At 42.7% G+C, this 19,512-nt stretch overlaps 2 protein-coding genes across 4 annotated transcripts; one reads left to right on the top strand and one right to left on the bottom strand.

The window, feature by feature from the left end:
• The first annotated feature begins 1,777 nt into the window (after positions 1-1,777).
• On the top strand, positions 1,778-8,484 carry tmem243b (transmembrane protein 243, mitochondrial b). 2 transcript variants are annotated; one of them, XM_013913192.1, is made up of 6 exons: positions 1,835-2,021; positions 2,581-2,677; positions 5,314-5,588; positions 5,815-5,865; positions 6,938-7,042; positions 7,126-8,484. In XM_013913192.1, the coding sequence occupies exons 3-6, from the start codon at positions 5,511-5,513 to the stop codon at positions 7,243-7,245; spliced, it is 354 nt and encodes a 117-aa protein (XP_013768646.1). In that variant the 5' UTR covers positions 1,835-2,021; positions 2,581-2,677; positions 5,314-5,510; the 3' UTR covers positions 7,246-8,484. The 2 variants fall into 2 exon arrangements, with proteins under 2 accessions (XP_013768647.1, XP_013768646.1); XM_013913193.1 differs by lacking the exons at positions 5,815-5,865; positions 6,938-7,042; positions 7,126-8,484 and having other exon boundaries at positions 1,778-2,021; positions 5,415-5,508.
• A 76-nt stretch (positions 8,485-8,560) lies between these two features.
• dmtf1 (cyclin D binding myb-like transcription factor 1) lies at positions 8,561-17,274 on the bottom strand. Of its 2 annotated transcripts, none has more exons than XM_005742281.2 (17): positions 17,188-17,274; positions 15,204-15,319; positions 14,454-14,588; positions 14,032-14,117; positions 13,698-13,809; positions 13,107-13,183; positions 12,867-13,024; positions 12,753-12,785; positions 12,556-12,665; positions 12,247-12,475; positions 12,018-12,169; positions 11,720-11,905; positions 11,364-11,446; positions 11,133-11,291; positions 10,795-11,016; positions 10,364-10,469; positions 8,561-9,905 (listed from the first exon to the last, which is right to left on the bottom strand). In XM_005742281.2, exons 2-17 carry the CDS (start codon positions 15,310-15,312, stop codon positions 9,871-9,873), a joined length of 1,992 nt encoding a protein of 663 aa, XP_005742338.1. In that variant the 5' UTR covers positions 15,313-15,319; positions 17,188-17,274; the 3' UTR covers positions 8,561-9,870. The 2 variants fall into 2 exon arrangements, with proteins under 2 accessions (XP_005742338.1, XP_005742339.1); XM_005742282.2 differs by having other exon boundaries at positions 14,493-14,588.
• Between the last annotated feature and the right edge of the window lie 2,238 nt (positions 17,275-19,512).

Below are 19,512 nucleotides of genomic sequence, written 5' to 3'. Positions count from 1 at the left end.
AGGGGAAAAAGAAGAGGGGAAGAAAGATGGAGATGTTTGAGGGTAGGGACACGATGGGTTCAGTATTCATCCTGGTCCAGGTGAGCTTGCTCATCGAGGTCTTCATCATCTGGAGGTGCAAAGCCTTCCTAAGATACAGAAAAAAAATATATATATATATATAATCATATTCTTTAACAGATGAATTAATTCAGCACTGAGCACACAGTTTTCTAACCCTGTAAACCATCTGAGCTGATATATTATGAAAATAATAGGGTTTTTATTTCCACGAGAGTTAGACAGTAGTTAGAAAAAAGCGATTTAATTATCAAACAATCAGTTTTACTGATGGTTTAGAGATAATAATGCTTGTGTAAGAAGTATGTTAGACTCAAGGCCCGAAAGTGAGTCACGTTATCTTGAAGTGAAGTTGTATTCTGAGAAAATGCTTCAGTTACGTCATTGCAGGAATTTATTTTCTAGAACAGATTTCAAGCAAGCATGAGTTTCTCTTTCTTTGGGTCTGTTTTGCTGGGGTTAATCTCAGGGCCTGTCACACTGCCCTCATGTGATGCTAACATGAGGGGTGAGATTATGTATGGGCCCACTGCTTCTCAGATCTCAGGCTTCCCCCACCTCAAATCAAACCCAGTGGTTATTTAGCTGCCCCTGGAGTGTGTTTATGCTTATTAACTTGTAATTAAAGAAAGTTGATCCGGCCTTGCTACAGGCAGGAGGTGATCGAGTGAAATACCATTACTCATATTACAGGACTGCTTTAAGTTGCTATGACAGAAGTCTTTTATTCTTCACACCGAACTCCATTCAGAGTTTGAGTGATTTAACTTAGCAGGGTGCTGAAATTATTACGGGAAATTTTGCTTTTAAATATCCAATTTTAAAAAAATCTTTCTGTTTACCTGAAATCGTTGTTTTTTTTTAAGAAATGTTTTGTATAAAATAATATATTTACCGGGTTAAACTGCAAAAAACTTAATTTAAAAAACAATTTGTTAAAATAGCGTGCCTATTAGTGGCCACTGTTACATTACTCTTACTTTTTTTAGACACGGCGCTTTTGGTTATAAACGGCCAGTTTTGTTTGTGTGTTTGTTGGTTTTTATGGAGTTCGGCCTAAGCGTCGGCCCAACAATAATTCCACTCGCCTTTAACAGCAGAGAGCTTTTAATGGAAACTGGAACTCCCGACATTTTGTGTTTGCTGTTTCTTAGAGGGCGCTCGTGAGCTAGTCCGCAATGGACGGCGACACAAAAATGTAAATGTTGCCTTGTTACAATTATCTTCTAAAATTTTTCATCGTATTTTTAAACAAATATGTTTTTACAATGACAAACATCATTCTACTTTAATTTTTCACAGGTTTTACGTGCAGTTAAAAAAGCATTTCTGTGCTTATTAGGGACGTCACAGCACCATTAGCAACTTTACGGCAGCTGCCATTTTGATTTCAGGCAAGAAGGCGGCAGCATCAGAGAATTTGTAGCAGCTACCTCTTTGTACCATTACGTTCACTCATCTCAGTCAACTAAATATTCCGAACACTTAAACGTTTCCACTATGTTTTATGTACGCATGTTTATCGTCCATAAATATGTGCCATCAAGAGTTGCCTACTGTCGTAAATACCTTACCAGGCAACTCAGCAAGCATTGACAGAATAGGTAAATTTGTTTCACAGCGTGAAAAACTAAAACGTAGTGCCGTTTTATTTCAATTCAGACGCAGAATAAATACGGTGTTAGCGAATAATACAATAAAATGTGACCTTTTAAAGCTATAAGCAAGTCTAAGTAACTATTTTAGCCGTGTATCTACACTCACTCCTGCTCACTGAGGAGCGCCCCCTGTTGCGCTCCAGGGTGAAGTACAGTGGGACCGACAGGAAGTGGAATGGCTATCTTACAGATCGGCTGTGATAACAGCTCGATGCGGACCTGCCGGGCTTTAATTCCCTTTAACTGTGACCCTGATCGCTCTGAAGTTGATTCCAGTAGAGTCAACACAGAAGTGGGAGGCAGGTATGTTTCACTGGAAGATTTAGATTAGAGGAAGATTTTTTGGTAAATTTGTGGGCTCTTCTCGAGCAGCCGGGGAGCAGTTGTTTGGAGTTAGCTTAGCTCAGATCACCCGCTTCGGTGCTGGCCCTATCACGGGTAAATCTCAGGTTAGCTTACACTACTGAAGGCAGCTTTAAGGTTACCGTCTCTTTTCCATTTCTATGCATGCTTAATAATATTAATGGCTAAGATACGAGCTCTTCTCCAGCGTTTTCTCCTCGTAGTGCTAACATATGGTCGTTAACCCTCAGGTGAAGCTAATGAGCTGTTTTGAGTGAACTTGAGCGATTACAGACACGATAAGCTATATACTGAGCCCGCAGAGTGCACAGCATCAATTTGAGTCAGGCTATGTTTTCAAAGCAGATTAAAGCTCTTTAATTTCTCTGTGTTGGAGGACAGTTCAATGCTAAAGACTTTGAGATTTCTGGAAATTGGTATTTACTGAAACAATAATGATTACTAACAAGTTATTTTCAGTAATTCCCCGTGTTGTTTTTTGTTTTTGTTTTTTATGCAGCTTGTCTGTGGTTTTATGTCCCTGTAACTTGAAACCAACCATTACTGACAAGAGAGACGTTTTTGACCAAAACTGTGGTCCTGCTAACATTTCAGAGGTAAATAATCAAACTTTCATCACATGGGACTTCGCTGTCAGGCTGTTTGTGCTTAATGCTTTTTTCATTACAGTAACACACTGTTTACATTTATTAAGCTCTGAGCTCTGTAAAACGTGTAGCACTCTACAAACATTTGTCCAGGTTAAAGCTGATCGATCACAGCTGTGGGAACGTGGTTCCTATCGAGAGTGCTCCTTGGAACCTTTCTGCTGGTGCCACAGTTGCACAAGAGCAGGATGATTGAAGTGTGCACGACACAAGCAAAGAAAGGACATCAGATAACACCCGTGTGTTTGTACCGTGAAAACGCAGGCGCACTCAACTGTCGCGCCACATTTTGTCTGAGATCGACACAAGTGATCTCAGAAACGTGGCGTTTACAGTGGAATAGAGTTTAAAAATCAGTTTTAATCATGTTTGATGAGTTTAAAAACTTTCTAAAGTCAGAGGTTTGTGAGAAAATCGTACATATTAAAGCAGCACACATTTGACAAAGATTTTACAGTTTTTCTGCTCATAAATCTGATGTTATAGCCTTATGCTTTTTCCTGGCAAATTCTCGCTGTACTCTGAGAATGACCACTGCTTTATGACTACACAACCCCTCTCTCCTCCTTAGTTTTGCCTGTATCAGTCCTGGTGTGTCTTCGTGTGTTTTAAAGTGCAGATTTCGATATTTTCCTCTGATTTGTGCCGGTATGAAGCTGCTGTGTTTGCGTTCTTCCTTTATCTGGATTTATCGGGGTGTCATTTTTGTTTTTCGGTGCCTCTGTTCAGACTCAGGGTTTCTTGTTAAGCGGCCTAGTGAATCACAAGGCTTAGGAGGAATGTCGCCTTGGGCCGACCGTACGCTCTGTGATAAAAGAGCTGTTGTTTTGCACTCTTGTTTTTTCTGCTGAGAAAGCTCTGCTGAGGGTTTTATTTCCTTTCCTGCCGCCTTCTCACCCAGAAAAGAAGAAACGTCTGCAGCCGCCTTTATGAAAGTGGTGCTTTAATCTGCTGAGAGGATGCATCTGTGCCCGTGTGGCGACGTCGTCACCCTGCAGGCTCACATTTTGTAGCTTTAGTAAAGTTTAGCTCCACATTGCCAGTATTTCCTGTTCAGGCCCTCAGACTGCAGAGGAGTGACTCAGTGATCAGTGGGACAGCCACTGTGGGCACCACAGTCTAATGTCCACATCTGGCTTTTGTTCATTTTTCTAAAACCAGCTTTGATGTCGGTGTCTGAAGAAGCTACACCAGATAAAATCTGTGACAGAAACGTGCGCTGGTGCCGCCGACCTTTGACACCAGACTCCTCTTCCAGGATTCAAGGAGCTTTATTGTCATTTCCATCACATGTTAACATGAGGTGGAACGAAATTATGTACACACGGTCCCGGAGCTAAAAGAAACAAAATAATGAAGAAACAGAAGTTCTTTAAAAAAAAAAGAAGTAATAAATAAGTAGTTGTTATTTTTGTTTTTTTAACAAACAGAATAACAAGTAATAAAACAATACGATAAATAAGTATTGCGACCTCTGAGTTAAAATAATTTCCTAATATGCTCATCCTTCTTTAAACACTCATGAACTATATTTGTTTTTTCTTTAGTCAGGAACTCTCCTGAGATGAAACTTTTTATTTTTGTAACGTTATCAAAGATAACAAAAACAAACAGGATAAAATTAAAATCCGAGCACGAAACGCCAAGCTGCTACGTGCTTTATAGATGGAATTCTCTAATAAACACTTTAAGTGTTTTTAAAGGCTTTACTAAGGTTCAACACAGGAAAATCTGCAGCCTGGGAGAGCCTGGAGGAGGCCGCTGTGTCACCAGTGTAAAGATTTAGCGGTAAATGTGTCCTTATTGGTGTTTTTATAACAACAGAAAATCAAATGGAACGGGCAATGAGGCTGCAGGAGGGTTTATAAGTCGGGAGGCCCGAGGTTCCATTTTATTTATTTTTATTTTTTGTTTTTATCACTGCATCCCTCACGGGGGTTTCAAAGCTTCTGTTATAGAGAACAGGCATTGCTGCTTCTGGGGGGATCAGGTGGAATCTTCTTCCAGATGTGGCTGGCTTCTCTGTGCCTCAGCCACAGCTGTCACTTTGTTTTCTATATAAAGTGAATTCTGCTGTGTATGAAATATTAATGGTGTTCATAAGAACTGTGCAGCAGCAGGTGTTTGTTTCAGTTTCACTGCAGAAGCAGAGCGATGTTTTCTGCTTCTCCTCCCGGTTTTCCGTCACACTGTAAAGTAGTGAGGTCAACGTGTGAGCAAGCAGCGACGGGCTCATGATCTCACTGAGCGGCCTGTGAACCGCCAGACTAACGACACGCTGTAGCTCACAGCTCTTTAAAGGAGTCTGTGAGGTTTTGATTTGAGCTTCCTCTTTCTGTACCATTCACTGTATCGATATCAGCAGCTGTGGTTTGTTATCTATCCTAAACAAAGAGGAAGTGAAGCAAGAGGAACTACAGTGTAAATCTTTCTGACGTATCCTTTGATTGGCGGCAGCGGCTGACCACTACTGACAGACAATCATGTCGTTCCTCAGAGAAACTTTGACACTCTGATATTTAATGCTTTTCAGGGAGCGCTGCCCACGCTGCCTCTTGTTAACAGTCTGTTTTCTGTCACTAAAGTGAAGGAGGAGCAGCAGCAGCCTACCTGGTCCCTTTAGCCCACACCTCTATAATGTCCCCACGGCTCCGCCCACACTGACCGTCTTCTCCCCGGCGTGCAGAAAGACACGGCTAGTATGCAGCAGAACTGTCGCAGCTTTTCCACGAAGTGGCGCTGCTGAGAAACGATCAGTCGGGGCTGTACTGCCGGCGCCGCCATGGATGACTTCACTACAAGGACGTATGGCACGAGTGGCCTGGACAACAGACCGCTGTTTGGAGAGACATCCGCTCGGGTATGATGTCAGCCATTACTGATGTTTCTGCAGGAGAGCGACTGGGCTGTGTATAAAGAGCAAAAGCTGCTGAGGACTACTTTCAGCAGCGGATTAATCTGAATATTTATTAACTGTTGCTTGTACTGAAGTAATTCATTAGAGTCACTTTAGCTGAAAATGATCAGGTCTGATCAGCAGTGCGTAATCCTCAGGGTGATGCACTCATCTGATCTGTTTCTTGCAGGATCGAATCATCAACACGGCGGTGGGGGGATTTACGTCTGTGGTGGTTCTGGTGAGTTCCACATCGTTCATACAGACCTAAAAAAATGTCACCACACCTGCTCTGGCACACAGGAAGAAGCCGCTCCTGAGTGGGCGGAGGTGAAACCAGCCAGTCTAGCAGCTGCTGCTCTTCTCCTCTCAGTGCAGTGTCTCCATCTTTTTTTTTGTTTTGTTTTTTTTTGTCCCTGAACACATCTGTCCATCAGCCAGAGACCTCTTTGATCTAAAACCCATGCTGCTGGTGTCCTGAGACAGAATTACAAAGCCTGGCCTTGCCTGTCTTGTCTGAAGCTCAGAGTAAGGAGTAGAATAAAGGAACTCAAACTTGGGATTATTTTCATAACTGTTAACAGCATCATTTAACATTTGTGCAGCTAAATTATCTACCAGGTAGCTGGATATCCTTACGGCTAATGATTTGTCAATCACAAGCTGTGAACCAATGAGCATACCTCAGGTAACCCTCCTTTCAACCAAACCAAAGTTCACCAGCTTTTATCTTTTCTTCAGTGTGCCTAAAAACGTGGGACTGAGCCAGTAAGTTTATCAGAAAAGTGTTTCCCGAGGGTCAGCGACATCTCGCCCTGGAGCTATCGGCCATATTGGATGTGATAGTAAAAACAGGTCGTGAGGGGAGAATGTTGTTCCCAGACCTGGTGTTGCTAGGTGAAATCGCAGCTGTCTATGGTTTCCTGTAGGCTGCACACGAGACATCAGCATATCTGCAAACACTCACTGAGTGGAACGGCATTAAAACCCCAAAAAGTGGGGGGCAAACAGAAAATGGAACATTCACCTTCAAAGTAAAAGTTGCACATTTTGAAACATGAGCCCTGAGATGAAACCCTTACTTTGAAGGACAACGCTTTCAGTTTGTGTCGCATGACCAGAATGGACAAGTTCATGTCAGCTGACTGCAAAACGGTTGCACGACCAAAAGTGTTAGCAACCACAGCTATCAGAAGTCTTTACCATCTCTGGCTGCGACTGTTGCTTCATGCGGGTTGTGCTCAAAAGAACGTACAGAAGAGTGACGTATGTTCACTAGCATGTATTTTTATTCACGAGCATTTGTTTTGCAGGTGACTGTCATCTGTTCCTTTGTGTTTCCCACGATGCCTCCGCGGCCGCTGAACATCTTCTTCGCCGTGTGCATCCTGCTGACCTGCAGCTCTACGTTAGTGCTGGTAAACAAACATGGCCAAATGCTCACGCAAAGGTCGCCGGGTCACAGAAGGGAGCCTTTAAACGTCTGTTCTCTGTCTTGCAGATATTCTGGTACCGGCAGGGCAACCTGGAGCCCAAATTCAGGAATCTGATCTACTTCATGCTGGCGTCCATCGTGCTGCTGTGTATATGTGCCAACCTCTACTTCCATGACGTCAGGTAAAGGCAGGGCCAAGGAAGCGGGAACAAGGGAACACGTAGCCTTCATGAGCAGGACCAGCGTGAAGGAGTCACATGACCAAAATAATAACTGTTACATAAACTTGAACCTGGTGTGGAATCAGCACCAGTGGGAACTGTGCACAGAGACTTGACTCAGTGTGGGATGATGATGATGTACTGTAAGAGACAAACTGCTGGAGCACAACACACAGTCGACTGTTTATACGCACAAAAAATCCACCTCTGATTCTCAGAGTCGCTTTAAATCTGACGTCTTTTACATTTAGCTTTCCTTCACTCTCACGTTTGATCTGCAGTTCTTTAAAGATATGAGTTTTGATCATTAAACTCCAACAAAACGCCATCAAAGGTCCCATTAACAGGACAGCAGGAGGCAGGGATGCAGGCTGGATGTCAGAGAGCTCCTTTACTCACCAGCTTCGCTCTGTTTTTTCCCACCCCACTCATATTTAAGGGGCCGACAACACCAGAGAGGAAGTGTCTAAAAACAAAACCTGTAGTTCCTCTAGTGGCCACTAGAGGCTGGCACCAGCAGTGAGTCGGTAGACTCCCTTGTTAAAACACAGAAATAAACATATTTTTATCCTGATACACTGTTCAAACCTTTAACAGCTGCAGCAGAGATGAACCATGGTGGTGCCCAACAAACCTGAGACATCACAATGGCCATGTCCATCTTTTATATACAGACTGTGGACATTATGAAGGCATAAACATGTTTTATCCTAAATCTACTTCCAAAGTGGACTCTTCAGAACAATTCAAACATTCAAACATAGACAAGCTCACAAAGGGAACAAAGGACCAGGCCACTGTCATACCATAACCTCATCTTATCTGTTAGTCTGAGAATCTGCTAATTATGGATTATAGTATGCCATGCCACCACCACCCCTTCTCAGGAGAGAAAACGGAAGCTAATGGTGGTGTGTGTGGTCTGTTACCATTAACTAATATAAAAACCCATAGTGGTGCATTCAGGGGGCTTTCTGTCCTCAGATGTATTCTGCTGCTGTTACCTGCTCAGGTGAGAACCAGGTGGGCTTTTCCTTTAACCTGGATGCAGGCTGTGAGCATGGAGGGAAGCAGCAGTTCAGTACTGTAGACGTTAGCAGGCGGCTGTAGCAGCACATCGGAAATATGCAAACCTGTGTTTTCTCCGTCTGTCGGCTTCTGATAACCGTGTATATAATTACTGTCCACATGTGGCTGAGAGGATTTTAAGTTGGATTTAAATGCCGAATTACACAGACTGCCAATTCTTTGCACTAAGCATTTCTAAATCACACACACACTCTACCCTTTTTCTCTCTCAGGCCAGCTGTAGCACCAGTGGAAATGAATGAAAGCTTTGTAAATGGTTTTACCCATAAAACTGCGTCACTGTTATTAATCTGGCTGTTTCAGATCCATTCAGTCCTCAAGCATCCATTCCTCCTGCTGCTCCTGCTTTATGACCTGTTATTCATATAAGGTTTTCAGTTTTCCAACTTTCCAAAAAACACCATCGAGGGTTTAAAAGCCTTCAGATCCTCTTTTCAATAAAGTTAAAAAAAAAAAAAAAAAAACAGGAGCGGGAGGTTATTTTCCATCTAAAGATAATAAACCTGAGTCTAACAGAAAGAAGACAGAAAACTAACTAGTAGCGACGTTTGGTAGGTTGAATGATGATCAGGTAGAATCTGATACGTCCACAGCACGAGGCAGCATTAGCAACCAGGGAACAATGGCAAGAAGAACCCTGGTGCTTAATTAGTTTGGAGTAAATCCTCCAACCGGCCTGTTTAAAGGGCCGGTTTGCCCAGAATTACCAAACCAGACTATAATCTGGATTCCTCATTAATCATGCAAGGCTGCTTATGTTTACACCAACCGTAAGAAATCACTGCCTCTGTGGGCAGCTATGACTTCTGACTAGTTCAAGCAAAACTCACAAAAAACATCAAAACCAGCAGCACTCCCGTCTCTGCGCCATCTGTTGGAATGAATGCTCTCTGACGGACTATTTTCAGCTGCGGATAAATCCAGCGGGTGTTACAGGCATTACCAGCTATGAAACAATGGAAACAGAGTTGTGTGTTACAGAGGAACAGGATAAACCTCTTTAGGGCAAATAAGCCCAGCCTTTCACAATAAAAGCCAACCTGACCACAGCTTCAGGATTGTTTTTTTTACTTTAAAATTTCACATAAGTTCCTGCTGAAAACAGCAGTTTACGATTTAAAGTTCAAAAATGAGCATAAATAAATAAAGGTGTACTTAAGTCATGAAAAAACAGGTGGAAAATGTGTAACATTGAACTATTCCTTTGAGTTCTGTTGATCTTTGTCACCATCCCGACAAAACAACTTCATGTAAAATGAAAAAGGATTTTTCAGATCCAAGGGTCCATTCACATTAAAGTGTCCAGGCTTTAGAGTCTCTTTGGCACTGCGGTCATTTCATTCAGGGACTCCAAAAATGTTCCGTTTAGTTTTAAAGTGCTTGCATCCGTTAAAGAGGAAACGGGAAGCAGGAGAGGAGGGAGTATCACAGTCTGACATGCCGGGTCAAGCCCAAGGGTGGAGGTGTCGCCCTGAGCGACAGCTGCAGCGGGAAGTCCGACTCAGTCAGAGACTTCCTGGTTTTCCAAGATGGGATCTGATGAAAAACAGAAAGGAAGTGATGCTCAGGTGAAATTCGTGCAGCAGTATGAATACTCTGATTACACACTTGGAGAGAAACTTCAGGCTATATTTTTCATGTTAAACAATTCTTGTTTCTTTAATTTATTTTTCTATTTTTAATCATCAGAATTTCCAAGAGCACCACAGGGGTAGAGGGCATCAGATTTGGAAGCCTGGGTATTTTCACCACCCCGCCATACAGCTGGGCGGCGTGGACACTAAAGCACAACCTCATCATTTAAAAGACACGAAGGCTTGAAAACCCAATCAAACAGTGTGAATTTAAAGCAGCGCACGCAGCACACAGGGACTCGTCTCTGAGCAGTAAAGGAGATGCTGAGCCTCATGGGTCACGGTTGCCATAGTTTCACTGACAGGAGGCAGAGCATAGATTCGCAGTTACGTTCTACTTTAACTGTGTGTGCGTGTTACCCGTTAGTGTGCTACTGATGTTGGGAGGAGACACGATCAGCACGGCACTCCCAGACGTTATCCCAGAATGCACCATTGGAGCCTCCATCGGGGGGGAACGCAGGCCCTGACACACACACAAACACACACTGTTGTATTGTTCAGTCATCATTGTGTGCTCCCTCTGGGTACAAGGACAACACAGCTGACTTGGTTGTGTTGTGACCCCACCCTCCCCCCTTGTTTTTTCTCACTGTACAAATATATTTATTTGTTTTGTTTAAGTTAAAATTCTTACATATTCTGGTCATAAAAAAGTTTTAATCCACAAAACTGGCTTCTATTATTTTGTCCACCCCTTTATTTCTCAACAAAAACAGAACGATACTAACAGAAAGCTTTTCGAATTAAAAGCACGCAAACAACGTGTGAGGAAAAACTGAAGCTTCTACTTTGTCTGTGTCACTGAAGCCATTCGTCATTGGCTCCTGAGTTTCCGTGGCGACACTCTCCGACCCCTCCAACAGACTTGCGGCGTCGAGACGATCGTCCTGGCCCCGGGTCTCAGTCTCCACCACCAGCTGCTGCTGGCTGAGGGCTTCAGAGGAGGAGGAGGCGGGGTCAGAGGTGACAGTCTGGATGATGACGCCATCGCTGGAGCAGAGACTGTCGGCCTGGAGATGGAAAGCATGTGAAAAGACGCGCACACACACACACACACACACACACACACACACACACACACACACACACACACACACGTTTACCCTCAGCAGGGCAATAAACTGACCGACAGACTGTGGAGGATAATGTGTTCATGAGATGAGGGCGAGGAGCTCGTCGTCAGGGTAACGGTGCTGTTATTGGCTAAGCTCAATGGAAGGCCCTGATTGGGTGTCGTCTGGAGGTAGTAGGTTCCTGGGGTGCCGGTGGGCTGCAGGTGGAACGACTGCACAAAGAAAAGGTTTTAAATTCATTCATATTCATGTGTTTTATTGTGAAAGGCGCTTGTGGTGCTTACCGGCAGGATCTCAAAGGTCTGCAGCGCTCCAGCATTCAGTGTGATGGTCTCGCTGTCGCTAGCTGCTGCCGCTGAATCTGACGCTAACACAGAAACACAAACAGAGCAACAGTCAGAGGTCTCGCTGTCAGGACAAGAACATCTTCAGCTGCAGGCAGCACACCTGTTACACGCTGTCCAACAGGTAAACCTCAGTCACCTTCTTCTCTGATTCATCAGCGTAGTCTGGTTCTAATTCTTCTTCTTCTATGGTGGTTTAGTATCTCCATAAAAAAAAAAAATAGTGTGGCCACAGCAGCAGCACACGCAGAGGAAGTGAACATGTGGGTGGTGTAGTGCAGGCGTGCGAGGCTCACCCAGGTGTGTGATCTGCAGCGGGATCTGTAAGGGAATCTGCAGTGCGGCCACAGAGCTAGGGGCGGGGCTGGCTCCGCCGCTGTTCTCGTCTAATCGGGTGAGTCGGATCTGAAGGGAGGAGGGGCTGCCCGGAACAGATGTTGACTGCGAGGAGGCCATGAGCTCCTGGAGGCCCTTCAGGAGGACTAGCGACGCAAACCACATCACGAGATTTTAATAATAGAAGAAAAGAATCAGAAACATGAGGAAATAAATGACGGTATTAATTTGTGTGTGTGTGTGTGTGTGTATCCATACCACTGAAGGGGATGTCCTTGTGATTGGCCACTTGTCTCTTGATGCTCCACCACTTTGATCGGAGCCACTGGGGTGATCGAACGCTGCTCCATCCGCCGGCGAGATCCTCCCACTTAATTTCATTCTCATCATCCACGTCAAGCTCTGATATCCTGAAACACGGTATCAAGCTTACACATGGTTTACTATGCTCGCTCACACACACGTGTGCACGCCCTCACCGCCGTACCTGCGTACAAGATTCAAGTCATCTTCCTTCGTCCACTCAGTTCCTCCACTGTGCTTCCAGTTCAGGTAGTTCAGCCATTTAGACCGACACTGCTTTTCTGAGCGTGTGCGGACTCGATCAGCCACCGTCGCCCATGACACGCCTCCTGTGACCGCCGACCCCGGTGACACCCCTGCCATCTCGTATACGACCTCGGCAAGCCGTCGCTCCTCGTCCTCGCTCCATTTACCTGGTTTTTAAAAACAGCGAATTTCAAAATAAAAGCAAGCATTTAAATATCTACAAGTACAAACGGCTGCTGTGCAGTACCTGTGTTGCACGTGTCCTTCATCAGCCGGCAGCGATCTTTCACAGAGGATGCACTGCGACCTAGTGCAGCACCGATAGTCGCCCAGTCGTTCCCGTGTTTCTCCCTCAACCTAAACGCATCACATATAAACACGGGTTAGTGTGAAATCCATTTTACACCGTCATCAAGCGCTCGTTAAAAACAAAGTTGTACTTACGCCTTCAGCTTCTCGATTTCATCAGGAGTGTACCTAAGACACAAACCACTCCTTAAACAAAAACCAACAAACTTGCACTGTGTTTCTTACACCATCTTTTCTCTGTGCACTCACTTGCCGACATGGTTGCGGTTGTCGTACATCCGGAGGACTCGTCTGTAGACGGCAAACAGTGGCCTGTTCAATCCCAACGCCACGGAGCGGTAGAAGTCCTTCCTCTCCTCTTTGGACATCTCAAAGATGATCTCTGCCGGGTCCTCGATGCCGCGGCCCTGAGATCGTGGCCACAAGAACAGTTTAACGTCATCAGACGTCACAGAGGCAGAAATTATGTCAGGGACCAACCCCACGTACCTTCACGTACTGGTCGATGTTCCTCATGAGGATGTCGATCTCCTCTTTAGACCACATGCCCTGTTTCCACTTATGACCTGAAAAGGAAGAGACATGAAAACCTGCATTGTTTCTAATGAACAGCAGGGGGCGACTTGTCTGGACTCCAGCCATATGAAAGTCTTTCCTGAGGAGTTCATGGTTCCAGTCGCTGGTTTGAGTAAAAAATTATGTTTATTTTATACATTCTGGTTTCATTTAAAGTCAAAGAGGAGAAGAAAAATCAGCTTTTAACCAGACTTTTTTTCCCTTTGTTAAGTTTGGCTTTATTAGAACTTTTTATTGTGTACTTTGCTGCTGCTAACGGACTCCAACATCCATCGAGGCGGACTACGAGGTGTGCAGTAGGAGTCCTAAATAAACATCATGCTGTCTTCAACAGGACTCTAAACTAGAGTCTGACACCATGAAGTCATCAGGAAAGAGTTCACTGAGCTCATTTTCACACAGACTTCCAAACAGTCTGACTTCTTTTGGGCCGTGCTGTTTTCTCTAAGCCTCTCAGTGAGCTGCATTCACTGTCTGCTACAGAGGTTCTGGCCTCGTTGGTACCTTTATTAGCCAGCGTGTCTTTGTCTTCTTTAGTTGTGAACCAGGCCTGACTGACAGGCGACACCTCCGTCTTCTGATTGGCTGAGAGGGAGTCTTCATCTTCCTGTAGGATCTGCAAACACAAAGTGATCAAAATGAAAACCTCTGTTCAGTCACACCCCGTTCTCTTACATTTAATCCATTTCATATAAATAAAACTCCTTTTTGTTTTCCGTCACTTTGTTTTTATTAAAGCAGAAACAGCTCACTTTTAACTGGTGGCTCATCCTTACAGGAAACTACACAGAGCAAACACAGAACGCTTAGAATAAGACAAAAGGAGCCTGAGCACCACCTGAATCTGAGTGACGCTGTCCTCAGAGAGCTCGTCCGCCGTGGGCGTCATCGTCACCTCAAAGGTCTCGGCCTGAGTATCCGACACTGAGAAACGACACGGAAAATCTTTTACCCTCGAACCTTATTATCCCGCCAGAAACCCAAACAACTTCACATATCTGAAGCTTTATTTGTGCCATTTAATGCAGACATTAACAGCAAACACCATAAACCAGCATGAGGATGATGACGTCACCAGCAGGTACTTTCTGGCTAAGGAGACCAGAATCTGAACAATCTGAGTTACCTCACTTGTATTTTCTGTTATTTTTGCTGGATTTGAGTAAATTTAGAGTTTGAGTAAATGAAAACCCTCTGATCAGGATGCAGCTGCAGCAGCTGTTAGCTGGAACCGTGTGAGGTGATTTCAGTGTGACTCACTGTAGTCATGAACAGGGAACGGTCCAGAGCTCGTCTGACCTGGCAACGTGACGACGGAGAACTGAGGCGTGTCCGAGTTTTCCTGCTCGTGTGTGGAGAGTCGCAGCTTCTTCTGGAGTGGCTCCGAGTCCTCGTCTGTCCACACACACACACACAATTATTTCTATAGCCTTAATCTGACAAAAACATCAACTAAAGTTTTTGTTGTTATTTTTAGTTTCACTTTTATATTAATTGGGGTTTTTCTTACGTATACGTTTTAAGAAGTGTCACATTTATTAGAAAAAACAACAAAATTTTTTTTTAAAATTGGGTAATTTCAAAACTTGGAAAATTATCAGGAGAAAAATTCATTTATGAGGAAAAAAAGACAAATTATCGGAAAAAATGACCAATTTACATGAATTTAAAAAATTCAAAAAAACTTAAAAACTGAAAAATATGAGGAAAACGCTCAAATTTATAGGAAAAATGACAAGAAAACATCACAAATTTGAACCCTGGCTGTTCTGTTTCCACTCAGGTGCAGTGTAAGAGAAACAAACCCACAGGAGCAAAAAAATAAATAAATAAATGTGACAATTAAAAAAAACAAAAGTGTTTTAATTTAATCAAAATCACCACACAGAATGTTAAAATTAAAAACCCTGAACATACTTTAAGTGTACTGATTAGTTACTGATGGGATTTGTGTGTGTGTGTGTGTGTGTGTGTGTGTGTGTGTGTGTGTGTGTGTGTGTGTGGACCCACCAGAGGGAGGACAGTGCAGTATGATGCTTCCATCACTGTCCTGAGTGAGCGTGACAGATTTGACGGTTTCTAAAGCACCGGCGTCGTCGTCCTCTGCTGCTAAACTCATCCTGCAGCTGCAGAGAGACACAAAGACGAACTCAGAGCGATTTCACAGCCGCAGGTGTTCTCAGGTACTAATTTCTCTACGAACACACCAAATTATCACAATTTGGTGTTTTCATAGTAGGCTGAAAAGCGGCTTGTAGGTTAGAGGCGCCCTATATAGGATTATTCTCTCTTTTTTCTCGATCAGCATCTGTTATACTCAATGATATAATAGAAGAAGTGCTGAAGCAGCTTCTTTGGTATTTACAGGGTTCAACCGGCTGTTATTTTGGCATCAAACACCTCAGGGTCCCCTCAATCAGTTAGAAACCTTCATAAGAAAAACTATTTACAGCAAAGATCTGCAAGGACTGGGACGGATTTCGACTCTGTGGGTGCCTGAAGATGGGAAAATCAAGATTCCTACACACTAGATCTGACTAATGACTAATCTCAGTCCTGATTAAGCTTGTTAATTATTTGCTTCTTTTAAAAAATAGTAATAAAATGTCACTTTCCAAGTGAGTCATTTTTCTGTCCAACCATCAGGGTTTTTCTAGCTCCGAATGGGTCATTTGGGTGATTGATCACATAATTATATTTTATAAATATGTACATATATTATATACAGAAAAAAAAATCACACTAACTGCCTAAAACTCAAATTTCACCGACAGTGATAAAATAATAACAACAACAATAATAATAAAAATAAAAACAATGCGCATGGCACAGTTAGCACCCTCTTAATAAAAAGAAGCACAACACGGTAAATAAAACATCATTTATTAATTTTAGGTGAGGTATAGAAGTGTTGCTTTTGTAATTTTTAAGACATGTTATGATGCTGAGTTTGCAAAAATGAAAGTATCAAATGTTTTAGCAGATGTTTTTTATAATGAAAAAGAGCTGATAGGCAACTAAACTAAAAATCAGTCAGAACTCCCTTCTGAAATCTGACACTTTAAGCTAAGCGCCATCACTGTGACTCAGTTCCAGCAGTGTCACTGTAGATGTGTGATGCATGTGATCTTACACCGGTTTATGAAGACAATAAATACTGTAAACCATACAAGTTAACATGTGTTACTTTTATTGTGTACACGCCAAGCTCCTTTGAAAAACAGAAGGATTAAAAGAAAAATTGAATGCTCACAGACAGTTCTTTTCCCCAAGAATAAAGTATAATAACATTTGTTATTATCAGATGCGGCCGGTAAATTCAGGGGAGTACCTATCATTTTTTACGTGATTTATAAAATGTAATAATTCTACCCTGCTCGCTGCCGCCCCCCACTGTTTTGAGGGGAAATATAACAAACAAAGAAAGGTGCAAATTATTTTCAAATATTCCGCATTTCTTTGACAGTGAGTTCACAGAATTTAAGTCTTTAATGTTTTCCTTCAATTTACGATCAATGATATGTTTACTGGCATTTAATTATCAAAACTCTATCAAATTTGGAGGTTTTTAAACGGAGTTTGGCGGACGCTGCTGTGCATCGTTATTTACACTGATGAAAAGATCGATTCTGCGCAGACTAACGCATCTTTAATGGTACGCTTACACGAATATTAGAAAAGAGACCAGCGCTGTTCTAACGCATAAGCTGTAATGTGATACGAACAAAGACCGGCATTCCCAACACTCAGTGACGCTGACTCCATGCTAACCGTTAGCCTGCTGAAAGCTAAGCAGCTGAATGAAAGACGAAAACTCTCCGGCGCCATGTTAGTCGACAAGCTGCAGCTTATGGCGTCTGTGCAGTTTGACACTGTTTTTGCGCTTTATTCTCGGCTTTGGTGCAGTTTTTATGGCTCCGAGTTTTCTCCGCACCTCTCACTGGCTTCGACTACCAAACAGACGGTGAATTTTACTTTTGATTTGGCTACTTACTTCCTGTTTTTAGTCCGGGAACTTGCAAGTTACCAGGATGAAGGTAAGTGCCAGGATGGAGGCTCGGCTGCGCGAAGGCCAGCGGGTTGCCAGGTCCGTACAGTATCCGTAAATTGTTCATGCCTATGTTAATTATATTTCATGGTTTTTAATAAACGACATCTACGACTGAAGCGCCATAAAAAGGTAAAAAGGAAAACACATTTTTGTTTGATTAAAACATGTAACAAATCAATAAAACTGAAAGTTGTAAGAGTAATAAATATGAGGTTGTCTTTCCCCTCATGAATTTTGCATTTTTCTCTGGCAAATGTGTGATGAGTTGTTGTTGTTGTTGTTGTTTTTTTTTATTTAACAAGTTTTTTTTCTCATTTGTGTTTTATTGGTTTTCTTATTTATACAACATGTACAACAATACAACTTAACCACAGTGGGAGGAAAAGGAAAAACAAAACAAAACAAACCAGAAAATACAACGAGATTATACAAAATCGGGCCTCCCATTTTGTACATAGTTCAACCATTTCGACCAGTATTCGTCAAATGAGTCCGCCTGCAACTTTAGCCTAAAAGTTATTCTTTCCATAACAAAAATAGTATATATCACGTCAGTCCACTCATTTATAGTAGGAGTATCCTCATTAAGCCAACAACGGGTTATGGCCTTTTTGGAAGCTACCAACAGCACGCTGAACAAAGATTTATCTGCTTTACATAGTTTAAGACTCTAAGTTACCTAGGTACAATACTGCAAAATTAAATTGTATTTTCTTTTGGAAGATTGTTTCCAGGACCTTATGTATTTCCTTCAAAAATGGAGCCACACAAGGACATTCCCAAAAAATGTGGAAATGATTTGCTGCTGCATGTCCACACTGCCTCCAGCATGTTGTCTTATGGGAATAATTGGATTTTTGAGCCGGGGTATTAAAATAATGAATTACATTCTTCCAACTGAATTCCCTCCATGAGGAGGCGCTTGTTACCGACCACTGCTGCCTACAGATCCCATCCCATTCCTCTCCTGTTAGGGATAGATTACCCTCTGTTCCCATCTTGCTTTAACATATCTTGTATCATGACCCCTTAGGTTGGTCAGTGAACGATATAATATAGAAATAATTTGTTGATAGGGTGCATCTCTAAATGCATTCTCGAATATGTAAATAATTTCTTCATTCCCAGTCGATAACTGGTGAGGTGATGTTTTAGCTTTTATTCAGGAAGTCCCTCAGTTGCAAATATCTAAAAAAAAGTCTTGATTTTGCAACCCAAACTTATTCTTAAGGTCCTGGAAACTCATCACTTTTCCGTCTTTCAACAAGGTACTGTATGTGGTGAGACCTTTATTAGCCCACCACCTGAGAAATCCAGCTCTGTGATTTAATTGATACTTTTTAAGTACTCTTTTCCATGTCTTTATTGAGCTTACCATCCAATGGTTGCCCGGGGCTCCCAGGAGACGTAACTTTGAGGGATCTCCTATCAGTGCCCCGATAGGGAAGTTGCCTCCCAAGGAAAATTCCACTTCCTTCCATCTTGAACAATATCCAGGTTTACACCAGCCCACCAGAGTCCTTATTTGGGTTGTCCTATAATAAGTCATGTAGGCAAGGGAGGCCCAGTCCTCCTCTATCCTTGGGAAGCTGAAGTGTTTTAAACTTAACTCTTGGCTTTTTACCCGCCCATATAAATCTGGAGAGGATCCTATCCCATTCTGCAAAGTATCTATCAGGGCTTTCTATAGAAACTACTGAGAACTTGTGTTTTTTGTACATTCAGTTTGTATCCCGAGTAGGACCCATACTCCAGTTAATTTAACTATTTAAAGTCTTAGAATTTTATTTTTATTTGCTTATTTTGTTAGTTAATGCTTGATTTTACCTCCCTAGTGAAGTCCTTTAATTCATTCATTCGTTAGTCTTCTGTCCCATTATTGATATGAATTATAAATAAAATAAACAAACACACTGCAGATTTAATAATTAAAACAGAGTAAAATCAGGATTACAGAGCTGAGTGGATTTAAGAACAGGGCCCTGTTCCAGGAAGCCGGTTTAGAAAACTCAGAGTGAAAAACGATACGCAGGGTTGAGTAACCCCGAACTGTCCAACTCGGAATATTCGGTTTCAGAAAGGCTGATAACAATTAGTTCAGTCAACGCGGAGTTGCTTTAGCCCCAAGTGAAGCGCGCGGACGAGGATACATAAAGCCCTGATAAGCGGAGCACAGATTAAGCGAGTCACCATGGAGACGGAGGGAAAGAAGGCGCGGTCAATGTATTTTACAGCGCTTGACGCCGAAATTCTGATGGCAGCATATGC

Source organism: Pundamilia nyererei, unplaced genomic scaffold (genome assembly GCF_000239375.1).
Source record: "Pundamilia nyererei isolate P.nyererei 1_Seehausen unplaced genomic scaffold, PunNye1.0 scaffold00119, whole genome shotgun sequence".
Classification (NCBI taxonomy): domain Eukaryota; kingdom Metazoa; phylum Chordata; class Actinopteri; order Cichliformes; family Cichlidae; genus Pundamilia; species Pundamilia nyererei.
This window is presented reverse-complemented; position numbering and strand designations above follow the sequence as displayed.